Below are 16,607 nucleotides of genomic sequence, written 5' to 3'. Positions count from 1 at the left end.
GTGACGCCACTTCCGGCTCTCACGTGACCCAGTTGGTACTCACGTGACCGCGCGACGGCGCGATGGCTGCGCATCCGGTGGTGTTCCTGCTACAGCTCTGGTTTGCCTTGTGTGGTTAGTGTCACCAACACCGCCCCCTGGTCCAATTCCCCCACTCCCCGCCCTCCCGTCCCCGAGCTTCCCAGCGCGCCTCCTCACCGCCTACCTACCTGTAGGGCCCGCTCCGACAGGTGCTGCGAAGATGAAGGTCGTGGAGGAGCCCAACGCGTTTGGGTGAGCGCCTCACGGGTTGGCGTTTCCGGCCAGGGGGCCTCCGAGGCAGTCTCCTGACTTGTGTTCCCTAGGCTGAACAACCCGTTCCTGCCTCAGACTAGTCGCCTGCAGCCCAAAAGAGATCCTTCGCCCTTGACAGGTGAGTCTGGAGCCCATCCGCCAGCGAGCGGGCAGCTGGCTTGGATGCCGACCGAAGTAGACCGGGTCTCCCATCTCCAGCAGGGAGAGCCCTCTGTCGGGAGGGAAGGGTGGCCTTTGATGAAAGACCCCGAGTTACTGCCTGGAGGCTCATGTGTTCGTTTATTAACCTTTGAATGTTTAAGTGTGGGAGAATATATTAGAAAGTTCTTGTACCGAGTTAGGTTGGCCCCAGACCTAGTCCTTAATTCGGTCTTCTAGTTAGGCGCCCTTAAGTTTGGTGTTTCTTCCGGAGGGGTTTCTGTGCTTCGGTGTGCATAAGTGTGTAAACAGAAAACGTTGTAATTTTTTTTTCCTTTTTTGAGACAGGGTTTTGCTATGTAGTTCAGGCTGGCCTTTTAACTATGTAGCCCAGGATGGCCTCAAGCTTGCTTTGATTCTCCCACCTCAGCCTCCTGAGTACTGGAATTATAGGCATGCACTACTGTCCCCGGTGCTTTTTTTTTTCTTTTCCCAGATCAGTGGTACTATGTAGGTTACTAGCTAATTTGTCTTTGTAATTACTCTGTCATTTATCACTCACTGTATGTCTAGGAGCTCTTCATGGTCCTGTATATAGGTCATCATTCTTTATGCTTCGTATTCTGCAGGACGACTTTATATTCCTTTTTTAGCTAGTATTTAGGTGGTTTACATTTTTGGGCTATTAGAAATAAATGCCATGGGCCAGGGATTTAGCTCAGTGGTTTCACTACCTGCTGCGCAAGCACAAGGACCCGAGCTCGATCCCAGGTACAAAAACAAAAAGGAAGAAAGAAAGAATGCCATGAAGAACAGCCTTGTAGATGACTGTCTACCCTTGTGCAAGTGGCTTTCTAATGCGGAGTCCCAGAGGTGGAAGCCTGGGTCATAGAATGTGCATTTTGTTTTGTTTGTTGGTGTTTTGGGGTTTTGTTTTGTTTTTTTTCCAGTACTGAGGATCAAACTGCAAGGCAGGCAAAGCACCACTGAGCTAAATCCCCAGCCCTGGTTTGGTTTTTTGAAACCGAGTCTTGCTATGCAGTCCAGGCTGGCCTCAAACTTGTGATCTTCCTGCCTCAGCTTCCCTAGTGCTGAGATTTCAGATATGTGGCTACATGCCTGGCTGAGTGTATGCATTTTAAACATTAAGTGTAAGACACAGAAATCCGAAAGTTTTCTTATTGAATACCTTTATGTGTTAGCTCTATGCTGGATTTGAAGAAGTAAAACATCCTGGGACAGAGGTCACAGGCAGTGCTGGATCAGACTATTTCCACTCACAGAGGAGGATCTTTTAAGTTTGGTATACTGCCTATTTCTCCAACACCATGGCATTTTATGCCCCAGAACTGTGGGTCTCCTTAGCAGCATGTGTGGGTCCCTGTCACCAGAAGCAGCAGCTGTGCTCTACTCTGCCCTTCCTTCATGGGCTAGTAGCTTCAGGGGTCTTCCTCACCTTTGTTCCTTCAGCTTTTGCTTTTTTTTTTTTTTTGGTACCAGGGATCAAACTCAGGTCCTTGCGCTTTCGAGGCAGGTGGCAGAACCACTAAGCTAAATCCCCAGCCCTACAAATTTTGCAATGATTTTTTTTTTTCCTTTGGTACCAGGAATTAAACTTGGGACCTTCCACTTGTGTGGCACCACTGAGCTAAACCCCAGGCCCTTTTTGTTACATTTAATCCCAGCACTAGAGAAGCTGAGACAGGAGAATCGCTGTGAGTTTGAGGCCAGCCTGAACTACACAGTGAGATCCTATCTCACAACCCCCTCCTCAAAAAAACAAAAACAAAAATACGGGCCAGGGATTTAGCTCAGTGGTTCCAGAGCCTGCTCACAAGCACAAGGTCCTGAGTTCGATCCTCAGTACTAAAAAGCACCAAAAATAAATCCTAGGGCTGGAGGTGTGGCTCAGTGCAGAGCATTTGTCTAGCCTGCAAGAGGCCCTGGTTCCATCCCCAGCATCAGAAAAACAAAAATCTAAAAGATCCAATTTGCCATTTAACCACCTTAAAGTGTGCAGTTCTGTGGCACAAGTTTTCACCATCCCAGGCTAAAACTCTGCCCCATTAAACAGTTCCTAGCTTATCTCCCCAGCCGTAACTCCCACAGTCCTACTTTGACTACTCTGTGAATCTTAAAGTGAATTAGAGGGGGCTTTGCACAGTGGCAGTATCATAGCCAATGAAGTTTATCCAAGGCACGATTATTGCTAATTGAAAAGTGAATTAGAGGGGGGAAAAAAAGTGAATTAGAGGGGCTGGGGATTTAGCTCAGCAACACAGCACCTGCCTGGCAAGCTTGAGGTCCTGAATTCGATCCCTGGTACCCAAAAAAAAGTGAATTAGAGGATATTTGTCCTTAAGTGTGTAGTGTATTTTGGTCAGCATATTGTGTCTTCAAAGTCTGTCCACACTGTTGCAGGTATCAGAGCATCACATTTTTTTTGGTACCGGGGATTGAACTCAAGACCTTGGGCTTGTGAGGCAGGTGTGGTGCCACTGAGCTAAATCCCCAGCGCAATTGAGTATCACTCTTTTCATGGCTAAGTAACATCCCACTAAGTGACCAGAGCACATGGTATATCCATTTGTCTGCTGTTTCCACCTCTTGTCTGCTGTGACTAATCACAGCTGTGAATGTGGTGTTCCACTATGTGTTCCAATCCCTACTTCCAGTTCCCAGGAGTAAGATGGGCTCAATCATGTGTTAACTGAGTGTCCTAGATACTTTCCTCATGGCTATGAAACAATACCCGACACCCATGACTTGAAAGAAGAGAGGTTTATTTTGGCTCACCATTACAGTCCAAGGTCATCTGGCTCCAAAGTAGAATGGCATGGCAGAGGAGCATTAACAGAGAAAGAGCTGCTCACATGGTGTCCAAGGAGATACCATACCTTCCTGGTTATACCCCCACAGTGACCTCTTCTGACCAGGCCCCACCTAACAGCAAGACAGCTACAATGCCCCTATATTCCAATCACATTTCAAAGATCTTGCCTATAGGGACATGAGGCTTTAGGGGGACATCTAGATATAAACCATAACACTGAGGAACTGCCAGACTGCAACTATACCATTTTATGTACCTACCAGCAGTGCATAAGGGTTGTCTTTTATTTTTTTTTGGTACTGGGTATCGAACTCAGGACCTTGCACTTGCAAGGCAGGGGGCGGCACCACTGAGCTAAACCCCTGGCAAGGGTTGTCTTTTGATGCACAAAAATTTTCATTTTGGTAGCCTGTAAGCTCAGCAGTTGGGAGGCTGAAGTAGAAGTGTTATCATGAGTTTGAGGCCAGTCTGGGCAACATAGTGAGTTCAAGGGCAGCCTGAACTATATAGCGAGACCTTGTCTCAAAAAAAAAAAAAAGAGTTTTGCTCTATTGCCCTGGCTAGCCTCAAACTCCTGGGCACGTGATCCTCTTGCCTTAGCCTCCTGAGTAGCTGAGATGAAGGGAGCCACCATCATGCCGAGCTAGTTTGCTGGTGTTTTGTTGAGGACTTTAGCATCAGTGATCAGGATGTTGGGCTGCAGTTTCCCTATGGTGTCTCTTTCTGGCCTTGGTATCAGAGTAATGTTGGCCACATAGAATGAGTAAATGTTCTTCTCAATTGTCTGAGAGATTGAGGATTGTTGTTCGTTCTTTAAAATATGTGGTAGTGGACCCGGGGATTTAGCTCAGTGGTTTCGCTACCTGCTGTCCAAGTGCAGGGACCCAAGTTCAATCCGTGGTACCAAAAAAAAATTAAAAAAAAATAAAATGTGGTAGAAATTACTGGTGAGCTATCTGCTCAGGCTCTTCTTTATCTGGGATAATTTCTGCGTATTTGGAAATTCCCATGTATTGATTTCTAGTTGCATTACTTTGTGATCAGAAAAAATGTTCTGCATGATCTCAGTCTTTTAAAGTTCAGTAACTAGTTTTGTGAGGTAACATGGTTTGTCCTTGAAAAATGTGTATTCTGCTGTTGGATGGAGTGTTTGTACATGGCTGTTAGGTCCAGTTGCTTTATAGTGTTGCTCACATCCTTATTTTCCTCCTGAACTTCCCTGTGGTGGTTCTGTATTATTAAAGGTGGAATGTTGATGTCTCCAAGTGTTACAGAAGAACTATTTTCTCTCTTAATCTATCACTATTTGCTTCATATATTCTGGAGCTCTTCTGTACATACAGTTGTTGTACCTTGGTGAACTGACCCTTTTATCAATACAATGTTCTTTATTTCCCTCTTTTTTTCATTTTTTGTTTTGAGACAGGGTCTTGCTATGTAGTTCAAGCTGGCCTTTGAACTGTGTAACCCAGACTGAGGTGATCCTCCTGCCTCAGTCTCCTGAGTGCTGGGATTACAGGCACGCACCACCATGCCTGGCTAACAGTGTTCTTTCTTGACTCTTGTAACAGTTTATTGCAGTGTATTTTGTCTGAGGTTAGTACGCCCATTTCTGCTCTGTTGTGACTGCATGGCCTTGTCTTTTCGGTCTTGAAGTGAAGTGATTCTCTTAGGGGCAGCATCTAGGTGAGTCTTTTATTCTTATTTTTTAAACTTTTGACAGTCTGAGCCTTTTGAATGCAGAGTTTAATCCACTTAAGGATTTAGAGAAAGTGGGCCAGGGATTTAGCTCAGTGGTGCCATCCTTGCCTGGCAAGCACACACAAAAGAAGAACTTAGAGAAAGCAAATAATAAGATGTCTTACAGTAGTGTTTTGTTTTGAGACAAGGTCTCAGTAGATAGTTCAGGCTGGCCTTGAACTCACTGTGTAACCCAGGGTGGTCTTGAACTTGTGGTGCTCCTGCTGCCTCAGACTGCCACGTGCTGGTGGTTACAGGTCTGCACCACTGTTGGTTTTTTTAGTGGCTTTTTTTCCCCTTTTCCCAGACAGGGTCTGGCTCACTGTGTTGCCCAGCCTGGCCTCTAATCCCTGGGGTCAGGTGATCTCTGGCTCAGCCTCCAGCTGCATACCTGTGACCACAGGCACTCACCTCGGTGCCTGGCTTATAGTGGCATATTTGATTACTTTTCATACATATTTTATCATTTTCTTTGTTGCTACCATGGGAATTACATATAACATTTAAAAATTACAGAACTCTAGAGACGGGGATTTAGCTCAGTGGTTCTGCTGCCTGCCTCGAAAGCACAAGGTCCAGAGTTTGATCCCTGGTACCAGAAAAAAAAAAAAATTATAGAACTCTAAATTTACACCAACTTCAATTGCATGCAAAAATTACTTATATAGCTTCATCTGCCCTATTTTTGTAATTTATGTCACAAGTCTCAGTATGTGACTGTTAAGATTTATAATTAGTTTTTCTGCATTAGTTTAATCAGATGTATAAACCAGAAATGACAGTCTGGGTTTTCTCATTTGCCCACATGTCTGTCTACAATGGAGAGCTTGCCGTCTTCACCCAGTTGTTTCTGCTTGTCTTTCCCCATCCAGGCTCCATCTGGCATTTCTGCTAAGGCAGCTCTACCTATAATCAGATAAGCCAATTTCTCAAGTTTTGTTGCCTAGGAACATTCCTGCCCTTTTTTTTTAGGGAGGGGCTTGGTGGGGATTGAACCTAGAACCCTGAGCATTTATTTTGGAGCTTTGATGTCCTTTTTTTTTGCTTTTTTAAGATAGAATCTGCTCTAGTTCAGGTTGGCCTTGAACTCATTATGTAGCCCACACTGGTCTCCAACTCACAGAGCTCCTCCTGCTGAGGGCTGACCTTAGCCATCATGCCCAGCTATCTCTGATGTCTTATAGCTGCTCTTAAGAGACTCACTTGAGGGCCAGGGATTTGGCTCAGTGGCACGTCTGCTTCCCAAGCGCAAGGTCCTGAGTTCAATTTCAGTTCCAAAGATAAACAGGTTGAAAATAAAGGGATGGAAAAAACATGCTAAAACAAGTGGGGTAGCTGTACTAATATCAAAGTAAGGTCGGCGTGGTGGCACACGTGTAATCCCTGCATGTGGGAGGATGAGCCAGGAGGATTGCCATGAGTTTGAGGCCAGTCTGGGCTACATAGTGAGTTCAAGGCCAGTCTAAACTACACAGAAAGACCCTGCCTCAAAAACAAAAAAACCCAAAATACACAAGTCAGAAACCACCTATAAGAGTCAAAAAAGGACACTAAGTTTGTAACATTCAGTTCAGCACAATGTAACAAATACATGTACAGAACTCCAAAATACCTAAGCATGCTGTCCACTGAGCTACATAGCCCCTCATTCTTGGAGAACATTTTCCTGGATACAGAATAAGTTTCCATTGGATTGCCATTTTTTTCTCCTTTGAACAAACACTTTTTTAATGTGTTCTTATGGTTTTGTTGAAAACTGGTCTTGCAAAAACAACTCTGTCAATCTCTGCATGCTGGGTACACGCTCCAAGGTTGCCATGAGCCCATCTGAGCCCACTCTTGCACATGGTGGCCTTTGTCTTAATGTCCCAGCCTTACTCCACATCTGGGGTTCACTGTCTGCTGTGCCCCTGCAAAGAGCTAAGTCAGGCAAGGCCTGTGCTTGAGGTGGCCCCAGACAGACTGCGACAACAGAGGGCTTGTGTGCCTTCGCAGGGATGGGTACAGAGCACAGGACTGGTCCTTCCAGCTTAAAGGCAGAGTGGTACTTCAGTTCACCAACTTAATTTGTTCTACAATTTTGGAAAAGCTACGTTTGTGCTTATGTGGGAAAGATGGCCATGGTCATGTCTGTCACCTGATGCAGTTTCCAAATAAAAACAAAACTTTGCCAAATGCTTCTGCTTGTGAAACAAACTGCAAACAAAAGCATTCATGAACCGAGGTACCACTGTAGCTCTTTTGTTGACTGGAAACTTTGGCCTGTGTCTTAGCTCCCTAAGGTTAGTTCCACTAGTGTCTGGTGGTTCCTTGAGTCCTGGGGAAATGAGCTTCGCACTGCCTGGTCAGGCTTTCCCGCCCACCTTGGCTTCTCTGTAACCAGCCCTTGGGTTTATAGGGCCTGGGGTTTCTGCTGGCATAGCCCCACTGTGCAGGGGACTAACCTGGGCACTTTGCTGTCCTCTTCCAGGGCCAGCACATCTCTTCAGACTCTCTGGCAAGTGCTTCAGCCTGGTGGAGTCCACGTGAGTGTGGGTGGGGTGGGCAGCAGGTGGGGTCTGGGGCCCACCTGACAGCCCTGTACCCCCAGGTACAAGTATGAGTTCTGCCCATTCCACAATGTGACCCAGCATGAGCAGACCTTTCGCTGGAATGCCTACAGTGGGGTCCTTGGGTGAGTGTGGGCAGGCCCTTGGGTGACAGGGTGGCCCATTCTCCAGTCCAGCTTTATATGTTGGTGCCTCTCCAGCATCTGGCATGAGTGGGAGATCACCAACAACACCTTCATGGGCATGTGGATGAGGGATGGCGACTCCTGCCGTGCCCGAAGCCGGCAGAGCAAGGTGAGGCCTGGGCCTGGGGCTAGAGGCAGGCCTAGGCTTTACCCATCACCCACCATGCTGCCCTTCCCAGGTGGAGCTTACCTGTGGGAAGAACAACCGACTGGCCCACGTGTCTGAGCCAAGCACCTGTGTCTATGCACTGACATTCGAGACCCCCCTTGTCTGCCACCCCCACTCTTTGTTAGGTAGGACTGAGGGTTGGGGACTCTGTTGCCAAGGGCTCTGCTGAGTCTGGCTCCCTGTGGATTCTTAGTGTACCCAACCCTGCCGGAGGCCCTGCAGCAGCGGTGGGACCAAATGGAGCAGGAGCTAGCCGATGAGCTCATCACCCCCCAGGTGAGTACTGGGAGGGCTACACATCTAGCCTATGCCCCCTCCATTAACCCCCTGGTATCCTCTTGACTTCCTCTACCCTCAGGGTTATGAGAAGCTGCTGAGGGAGCTTTTTGAAGACGCTGGCTATTTAAAGGCCCCAGGAGAAAATGAACCTACCCAGCAGGAAGGAGCAACTAGGGGTCTGGGTACTGAGACTTTGGAAAATTGCAACAAGGTAAGTGCAGGGGGTCCCTGGTCATGAACTCTCCACTCCCTCCAGTGGCCTGACCTGTCATCTGCACTCTTGCTGTGTAGGCACGTTCAGAGCTGTCAGAGGAGATACAGAGGCTCACCAGTCTGCTGAACCAGCATGGCATCCCATATGGGAGGCCCACAGGTGGGTTGGCCAGGCCTGGGTGGAACCTGCTACCCCAGAGACCAGGACCTGACCTGCTGCCTGGTGTCTCAGCAGAAACCTCCCACTCTGAGCACTTAGCCCAACAGTCCCCCATAGATGTGACTTCAGAGCAGCTTCGAGGGGATCCAGGACTGCGTGGGACCATCTTGTGACTGGAGGTAGACATAAGAGGTGAAGAACATCTGTCCAGACCCACATGCATTTGGTGGCAGGAGGGCAGCAAGCAGCTAAGACACCCTGGGGCTGAGAACACTACTTCTGCTGGACGTGCAGAGCCAGCGGGGGGACTCTGGCCTGACTTTATTGTACTCAGAGACACAGAGAAAATAAAGATTCAAAGTTTTAATTAATTCCCATACTGATAAAAATAATTCCATGAATTTTGTAAACCATTGCATAAATGCTATAGTGTAAAAAAATTTAAACAAGTGTTAACAATTTTAAACAATTCACTACAAATAAATGATTATGCATTATAAATATGACCTTCTGGGTTAAGAAAATTCCATTCACATAACATTCTGATCTAAATGCTCAAAATAAAAACACATGGGGCTTCCATAAATTAATCCACATGAAGTGTCCATACTGGGTGCATGAACGTGGCAACACTATCATTTACTAATATTTCACACAAGTCAAAAGACAACAGGCAGTAAGAACAGCATTGCTGGTTACCCCACAATTTCAGCTCCCACACTGAGTCCCCACCTCCATCAACTACATCTGAGGTGGGAGCCTGCCCATCCCCAGCTGGGGTCCTGGGTCATGCAGGATGACTTCCAGAGGCCACAGGCAGGGTGGGGAAGGACCCACAGTGAGCAGCCCCCCATGGTCTTGCCACACTATTGGCTCACTCCTGGGTAGTTCTTTGGTCTCCCTGCATACCTGTCCTCAGGCTGTCGTGATCCGAGGAGAGTGGGTGCTCAGGGCCAGGCACCTCACTATGGGACGCAGTTGGCAGTTCCCAGCCATTGCTCCCACCCTAGAACATTGGGCCTGGAGGGGAGCTCCAGAGCACTGGCCATATTCCACAGGAAAAACTGACCAGAGTAGCTCATAGATAGATCTAAAGCTTAATGGTTCTTATTTGTTTACAATTTGAAAATGTCTAGGCTACATACCAATAATAAATGTCCCGTTATCCCAAAGACCAAAGGCCTGAAATGGGAAACAAGTGCATAAATATTAATAAAAATAAACAATCTTAAACAGTGATAACAGTAGCACAAAATATACGTAATTTCTAGGTACTGAGCTAATAAATCATCACTATAATTAGAAAGAAATTCACTAAAACCAAGTCAACAGTTAACCATTAGTGTACTAGCTGCGGAATGTCATGGATCCACTGCCTTTAAAATGACAGAACCTTTATCAGTTTGTCTTATATTAAAAAATGCTTTTTAAATCTCCTGTATTAAATACATTCTAATTTGGTCACTGATAAAAATGTTTACCTAGTCACTCTGCACTTTAAAAAAATGCTATTAAAAGTCTTTGGCAAAGCCACAGGGGAGGAGAGACAAGATGGCCCTTCCAGCCAGGGGCAAAGCCCACCCCCTCCAGCTGCTTGCCAGCTGAGGGGCAAGATCTCTGTGGACAACACAGCTCTTCTCCCCAGATTTCTGAGGACAGGCCCAGTCCTGACCAGAGAGGACTCCTATCATCACGCTGGGTACATTCTCAGCAACATTCCTGTCACAAGTCTGAGGCTAGCCATGAGGGACCTGCAGTCACCCAGGAGCTGATGGGCAGAGGAGGATGCTGCACAACCAGGGTCCCAGGCCATGGAGGCACCTCACTTGTCACAAGGATGAACTCCGATTAGGGATGCACAGGTCAAGTGAAGGTGTGGCTAACGCTGTCACCCAGGGCTCCACATGGCTGCTGTGGCATCTCTTGAGGCAGAAGTTGCAGGCAGCGACAGATGCGGGAGAGGGAAAGCTCCTAATTCACAGCCCACACACTCAGCAAAGCCAGGCTGCCCCAAACATCTCAGGTTTCAAAGCACCATTGCCCATGACAGATCTAAGTTGCCAGAACACGGCTTCTTCCAAAGTGAACTTCAAAATCCATTAGTACCTGGTCCCTTAGGTCGCATTTCTCATTAGCATCAAATTCTCTTTTACAGTTTCAAGTGAAAAAACAAAACAAAACGGACCATTTCCTTCACTTTGGCAAGGCATAGGCACTTAGAAAAAGTGGCCATGGATCACTTAAGTACAGGGTAGAGCTCTCGGTATCATCTCACAATGCTGGAATAGAAAACTCCAATGACATGTGCACGTTCACATGTTTAGGAAAATTAGTTCCTCATAAAATTCAAAACAACTAAATGTATCTTTTAATAATCACCCTCCTTATAAATACTATTTGTTTGCACTTGATTTGAAAATGTAAAAATGCTAGGTATTCCTCACTAGATAAACACTCATTTCTTAAGTAGTTTCAGAATACGAAATCTATCTGCTAGACTATGCATTAACAGTAAACGAATAGGAAACTTCAAGTTCACAGCACACGTATAAAGCTTCATGTTATCGGATATTAAAAAACACAGACCTAGAAAGCAGCTTATACAATTCATAACATCTAAATCCCTTGGTTGACAAAGTGCTTTGATGAGACACCCCCCACCCCACCCCCACCCCCATGGCCTGGCCACCGCAGCATCAGGACCCTGGCCCCTACCACACTCCACCTGTCCAGCCCCTGGAGGCATAGAGCCCCTTGGGGATGGGCAAGTGGGTTCTTGGTGTTGTTAAGGTTTTTAAGAATACCTTGAAACCACTGGAGGACCACAGTAGGTAAGAAAAATACAAAAGGCTGTCGGGTGAATAGGGCGTGAACTCACATCCTGACATAGTGGCACCAGGAATGATGACACTGCTGTGGAAGGTGAGGGCTGGCTCTGGTCACCACGGGAGGGGCTGGCCCTTGCAGTAGGGGCACTCAGGTGCACTGGCTGCACATGGCTCACACAGGACACGGTGCTGGCAGGGCTGCAGGGTGGTGTCACAGGCCTGCTCCCGGCAGGCCACACATTGCTTGGCATGGAGCTGGAAGATCACCTGTGGAGAAGATGCTATTGATGGAGCCAGCAGGCACCTAGGCCTTCCCAGCAGCCAGAGGACAGCATTCTAGGATGATGGGCCACCACACAAGGGAGAGTGGCTGAGTGTGGGGGGACACTTGCCCTTTGAAGCCTCAGGGGCAGAGAGCTATCTCCTAGGGCCAGAGCCACCTCAGCCTTAAGAAGAGAGGCCATCGAGACAAGACAAGAACCATGGGAGCTGGATACCTAGGACATGAGGCAGGTGGGATCCTCCAGGAGACTGCACCTTGGAGGTGAACCCAGGGAGGTGCACACAGCAGCTGCCCTGGTCACAGGACCTTCCAGGGCTCAGAATGGAAAGTGTCCAGCCACCAGCACAGTAGGTTTTGTGCTACACCAAACTCAGGATTCTGAGAGGCACCAGTGATCCCAGTGGCCAACTCTAAATAAAGTGCCCCAAACTCAGGAAGAGTAGTGCCAGCGCCGGGGATTTAGCTCAGTAGTTTCGCTGACTGCTGTGCAAGCACAAGGACCCGAGTTCAATCCCAGGTACCAAAAAACAAACAAACAAACTAAAAAACAACCACTTAAGAGTAGGGCCATTCTGCATGGAAGGCACAGCTACATGCTCATTAGAAAGGGCAGGACAAGAGGAGGTGCTCAGTGGGCAGAGCCTGTGGCCATACTGTAGGCTGGTATGGGGAAGAGAAGGTCATACAGAGCAGTCTCAACCCTCTCCTGCCCTAAAGGGGCAGACCCCAAGCCACCACTGCATACCAGGACATACCTCATCAACAGCCTCGAGGTCCAGGCGCAGCTGGCTTTGTAGAGAGTGCAGCTTGGGGAGTGGGATAGAGCCGATGTCACCGCAGCTCCGTAGCCCAGGCAATGAGGACAACAAGCCCAGGCCCTCGAGCTCCTCCTGCAACTGCTTTACCTGAGCCTCAACCTCCTCCTTTCTCTGCAGGGCCAGCTGCCGGTCACTGTCTGCCATTCGGGCCCGCTCCTTGGCCTCCTGAGCCTCTCGCTGCCATGCATCACAGGCCTGAAACCCAGGAGATAATGCAGGAGCAGCCAGAGCCAGCCTCCTCCTACACCACCTGTCCTACCCATCCCATCCCACCCATGCATCCAGGGCCCTCCCCACATGCTCACCTGCTTCACCTGCTGCCAAGACTCTTCCCACTGCCTAATCTTCCTCTTGGCCTCATCCAGCTGCCGCCTGACCCGGGCCAGCTCAGCACCATTTGGACTTGACACTGGGGGGCCAGTGTTTAGGATGGGAGAAGGGCTGGGAGAGAAGCTGCCAGAAACAAAGTCCCAAATGCTCCCAGGGACACCATTCAAACCTAGTGTGAGGAGTAGATAAGATGGAGATGACAGGGGCCACACTGTGCCCACAGCCTGCCCCTCCTGGCCACCTCTCCCAATGGACCTGTGATTCCCTTGCCCATGATCACAGGAGCCCTAACTCTTGGTCAGCTCCCACAGGCGAGGCCACGAGATGCCAGCACAGGCTGACAGCGATGCCACTCAGATCTTTCTAACACACCTCTCTCCCAACCACTTGGGGAATTTAAGCTAAAAAGGAAATTGAATCCAAAGTCCCTATGGCTGCACATGGAGAACAGGGCTTCTCAGGCTTTAAGTACAGATCCTAGAGGCCTCAAGCTTCTGCTTCCCTGGGTTATGCCTGCTGCCATGCATGCAGCATTAGAGATCAGCACAAGCATTCTTTAAAAATGTAATGGATCACGTAAGATTAAAAAAAAGAACAACTTTCGATCCCCGGTACCAAAAAAAAAAAAAGAACAACAACAACAGGAGGCACTAGTGCTATTTCTGGTCACTATCATTTACACTCCTGCATGGGAGCTTCGGACCAACAGCCTGTACCTCTGCACAGCACCATGAAGCCACCTGGGCTATGAGAGCATGGCAGTCCTACAATAGGATGGCAAGGAAGGAACGAGTGCCATGATGGCAGGGGTTCCCATGCTGTTGGGGACCAGCCATGATATGCATAGATTAGTAAGGGGCCAGATTACAGGCACCACAGGCCCAGGTCAGAGTTAACGTGCCTCTGCAACAGAAAAGTATGACTCCCTGGCTGTGTGGAAAGCCATAAACATAGCACTCCTGAGACAAGATAACTCCTACTGAGGGCAACAGATTATGCAGACATGTGGGGAAAGACCCTAACTTCTCCCTTTAAGATGCTAAACTCGGTCCCTATCTTGCTATTCTAATCTTACTACACTTGGTGTTCCTGGGATCTTACACTACACCCTCCGCCTGCATTTCTTGGTGAATAGTAAAAGCGGGGCCACCGTGGAATTGAGTTCATAGAAGCCTATCCACTAGAGACAGTTTCCTCCCTCCTGGTCCCCCATTGTAAATTGAATACTGTGTCTGCGTCCCTTTCTTTTATTTCCCATCATTTTCCCTCCAGGTATGTGGGGGTCTGAAGAGCTGCCGATACCACTTTGGTGACCACCAGCAACACAGCCCTAGCAGGCCAGTGCTCTGGACCTGTTGACTAGGCTATGCAACAGGGGTCTAGCGGCAGGGTCCCCTCAGCCAGGGCCAAGGAGGTGAGTGCTTGTGCAAGGCCAAGCCAGGACTCACCTAAGGAGCTGTAGGATGAGGCTGTGGAGCCTAGGGCGGCAGGCTCTGACCTGAGGGGTGGCGGCTGCTGGGGGGGCGTCATGGCTGAGGCGGTGAGTGGCCCCGACAGGGACTGGGACAGCGAGCTGAGCGGGGACGTGGACAGAGAGGAGGACGAGTGCAGGGACGGTGAGCGGGGCAAGGAGCCCGGGATGGCGACAGGGGCCGAGCCTGCCAGCGACCGGGGGCCTGGACGGAGGAGGAACTGAGTGAGTAAGGTGGCCACAGGGACACCTGGCCATAAGCACATGGGAGTCTGCAGCTGAAGCAGGTGGATGCTGGGGACAAAGGACAGGGGACCAGAAGCCAAAGGGGACTTGAGCAAGAGGGCATCTCAGCAAGGGTCCCCAGCCTAGGCCAGACACCCACCAGCATGGTGTGTCCAGGACTTGCAGGGCCCCTAAGACGGTTTCTTTTAAAATTGGCAGACAATACACTTTCAAAATGAAAAACATGACTTATTATATAACACTAACACTTTCACCTTTACAGGCCGCAGTGGTTAAGATGTAATTTTTCCTGTTTCCTGAGGAAGGGCTCTACCTGCCCCTGCAGGGGCCACTTGGCTAAGATGGAAGTAAACTGAGGAAGCAGCAGGAAACTAACCCACACAGGTGGCAGAGGTGGGAAGGAGATGTGGAGACTGGGGTGCAACCAGGGCCTCCCACCCATGAAGGCCAGTTCAGCACATGGTACTCAAGGACTAGCTGACTCAGCACTCACCTGTCAGCCCGAGGTCACGGGCATCACTGTCTTCCAGGTCTTTATCCAGGGATGCGATGTTTATGTCACTGAGACGAAGGTCCAAGGCAGAACCTGTGAGATCAAACCTCAGCTTACCTACAGGGCCTCTGCTGAGGGAATCCTGAACCCTAATACCTTGCCCAGTTAGAAGTGAGACCTACAGCCCAAGGACATCTGGCTGCTAGGGTCTGAGAACAAGCATCCCTGTCACCCTGGCTGGGTCCTGAGGTGCCTATGCAGCTAGCCAGGTTCCTGTCTCTTGTAAAGCAAGGGTATTTTCTCCCTGCAGCCTTCTTGCAGGCCCAGCAACATAACCCCATTCTACAGAGGGTTCTGCTGCTTCTTTAGCTTCCAGTTATTTGTTAAAACACGGGCTGGGAGGGCTGGGGATTTAGCTCAGTGGCATTGCTCGCGCCTGCTTTGCAAGGGCAAGGTCCTGAGTTCAATCCCCAGTACAAAAAGGGGGGTGGTGGTGTAGGTCAAAGGTATAGTGGTTACCTAGTATGCACAAGGGCTGAGTTCAATCCCTAGTGCCGTCTACACCAAACTAAAACTACTTCACCAAGTAAACATGTCCAGCTAGTAAAAACTTCTCAGGCATGGGATTTCCATTAGCAAGTGGCTGCAAAGTCTGACACTGCTGGCTGGACAGGACCTAGGACCTCCTTGCACAGCAAACGTGGAGCCAACTCCACCAAAGGGTAGAGACATATCTTGTCCTCTTTCAGGAGCCCCCAAACAAGGATGCTACCACACCGTGGGGGAATCCCTGGTGCTTATAAGCCCACCTGTTAAATGGACAGAGGCACTGAATGATGCCAGACCCCCTCCAGGATCTGGAGGGGCCTCTCATTTCCCAAAGTTGTTATGGATCCTGCCCTCAGAACACAAGTGGCTGCCTTCCAGCAGGGTTGCTGACCCAAGGTGTCCTCACCTGACATCCTCTTTGAGAACCCTGACCCTCCAAAGCTACCTGCCCTGCACCAGAGCACAGGCTCTGCCCTCCCAGCAGCAAGCAAGGACTCTGAGGCCTCCTCCTGGGATCAAGAAGCTCCCAGGAGGCTGAGAACAGCTAGCTGTTGGTGCTCTTCTGAAACACCCACAGCCACAGCATGATATGCAGCTCAGGGAAGGTACAACCAGAAGCAGTGGGCCTCAAGTGTGAAAAGGCACACTACCACATGAGGAGGACCACAGACAGGACCAGTCACCTTCCCAGCACTTCTGGCCAAATCTGTGGGCACCTTCCCTGGCCCACCCCAGGGTCCTAGTTTCTCACTGTGTGTCCCATGTGGTCCCTGTCATCTCCTGTTGGCTGGGTCCCCTCCGTCCCCACCAATGCTGAATCTCACACCAAGAAGCCACAAGCTCCCTTGCCTATCCCCCAACTGTGCTTCCTCTCACCCTTGCCTAGGAAAGATGTGGTCCATGGCACAGTGATGAACCCCAGAGACCCTGGTCACCTAGCTGTGCAAGTCAACACATGGCTCCTGTCCACCTTTCCTGCTGCCTAGCAGTGTCAAGTCTTTGGGCCAGTGTAACAGTGATAACACATGC

The 16,607-nt window shown here is 49.2% G+C and overlaps 2 protein-coding genes and 1 pseudogene across 13 annotated transcripts in view; 2 read left to right on the top strand and 1 right to left on the bottom strand.

Annotated features, from left to right (window-relative positions):
* The first annotated feature begins 37 nt into the window (after positions 1 to 37).
* On the top strand, positions 38 to 9,066 carry Gnptg (N-acetylglucosamine-1-phosphate transferase subunit gamma). 8 transcript variants are annotated; one of them, XM_087202906.1, is made up of 11 exons: positions 38 to 114; positions 216 to 273; positions 345 to 412; positions 7,476 to 7,530; positions 7,596 to 7,679; positions 7,755 to 7,848; positions 7,919 to 8,033; positions 8,102 to 8,184; positions 8,267 to 8,398; positions 8,479 to 8,560; positions 8,678 to 9,066. In XM_087202906.1, exons 1-11 carry the CDS (start codon positions 63 to 65, stop codon positions 8,731 to 8,733), a joined length of 879 nt encoding a protein of 292 aa, XP_087059032.1. In that variant the 5' UTR covers positions 38 to 62; the 3' UTR covers positions 8,734 to 9,066. The 8 variants fall into 8 exon arrangements, with proteins under 8 accessions (XP_087059032.1, XP_004873911.1, XP_004873910.1 ...); XM_004873854.4 differs by having other exon boundaries at positions 8,636 to 9,066; XM_004873853.4 differs by having other exon boundaries at positions 8,633 to 9,066.
* LOC147820927 (U4 spliceosomal RNA) lies at positions 2,585 to 2,663 on the top strand (annotated as a pseudogene).
* The window catches only part of Unkl (unk like zinc finger), a 43,204-nt gene continuing 35,505 nt past the window's right edge, over positions 8,909 to 16,607 (bottom strand). For 4 of the 5 annotated variants that reach the window (XM_004873851.4, XM_013068882.3, XM_013068883.3 and 1 more), the window contains 5 exons: positions 15,030 to 15,122; positions 14,268 to 14,495; positions 12,795 to 12,988; positions 12,427 to 12,684; positions 8,909 to 11,655 (listed from right to left, as the gene is read on the bottom strand). In XM_004873851.4, coding sequence (XP_004873908.2) covers positions 11,500 to 11,655; positions 12,427 to 12,684; positions 12,795 to 12,988; positions 14,268 to 14,495; positions 15,030 to 15,122 — 929 coding nt within the window. In that variant the 3' untranslated portion in view covers positions 8,909 to 11,499. The remainder of the gene's footprint in view (positions 11,656 to 12,426; positions 12,685 to 12,794; positions 12,989 to 14,267; positions 14,496 to 15,029; positions 15,123 to 16,607) is intronic. The other variant, XM_021251369.2, reaches the window with a different exon arrangement.

This window comes from Heterocephalus glaber, unplaced genomic scaffold (assembly GCF_053883595.1).
Source record: "Heterocephalus glaber isolate CG9 unplaced genomic scaffold, H.glaber_assembly_v1.0 deba00001781, whole genome shotgun sequence".
NCBI classification, from domain to species: Eukaryota; Metazoa; Chordata; class Mammalia; order Rodentia; family Bathyergidae; genus Heterocephalus; species Heterocephalus glaber.
Note: the sequence above shows the minus strand (reverse complement) of the source record. Positions and strands in the feature narration are given on the sequence as shown.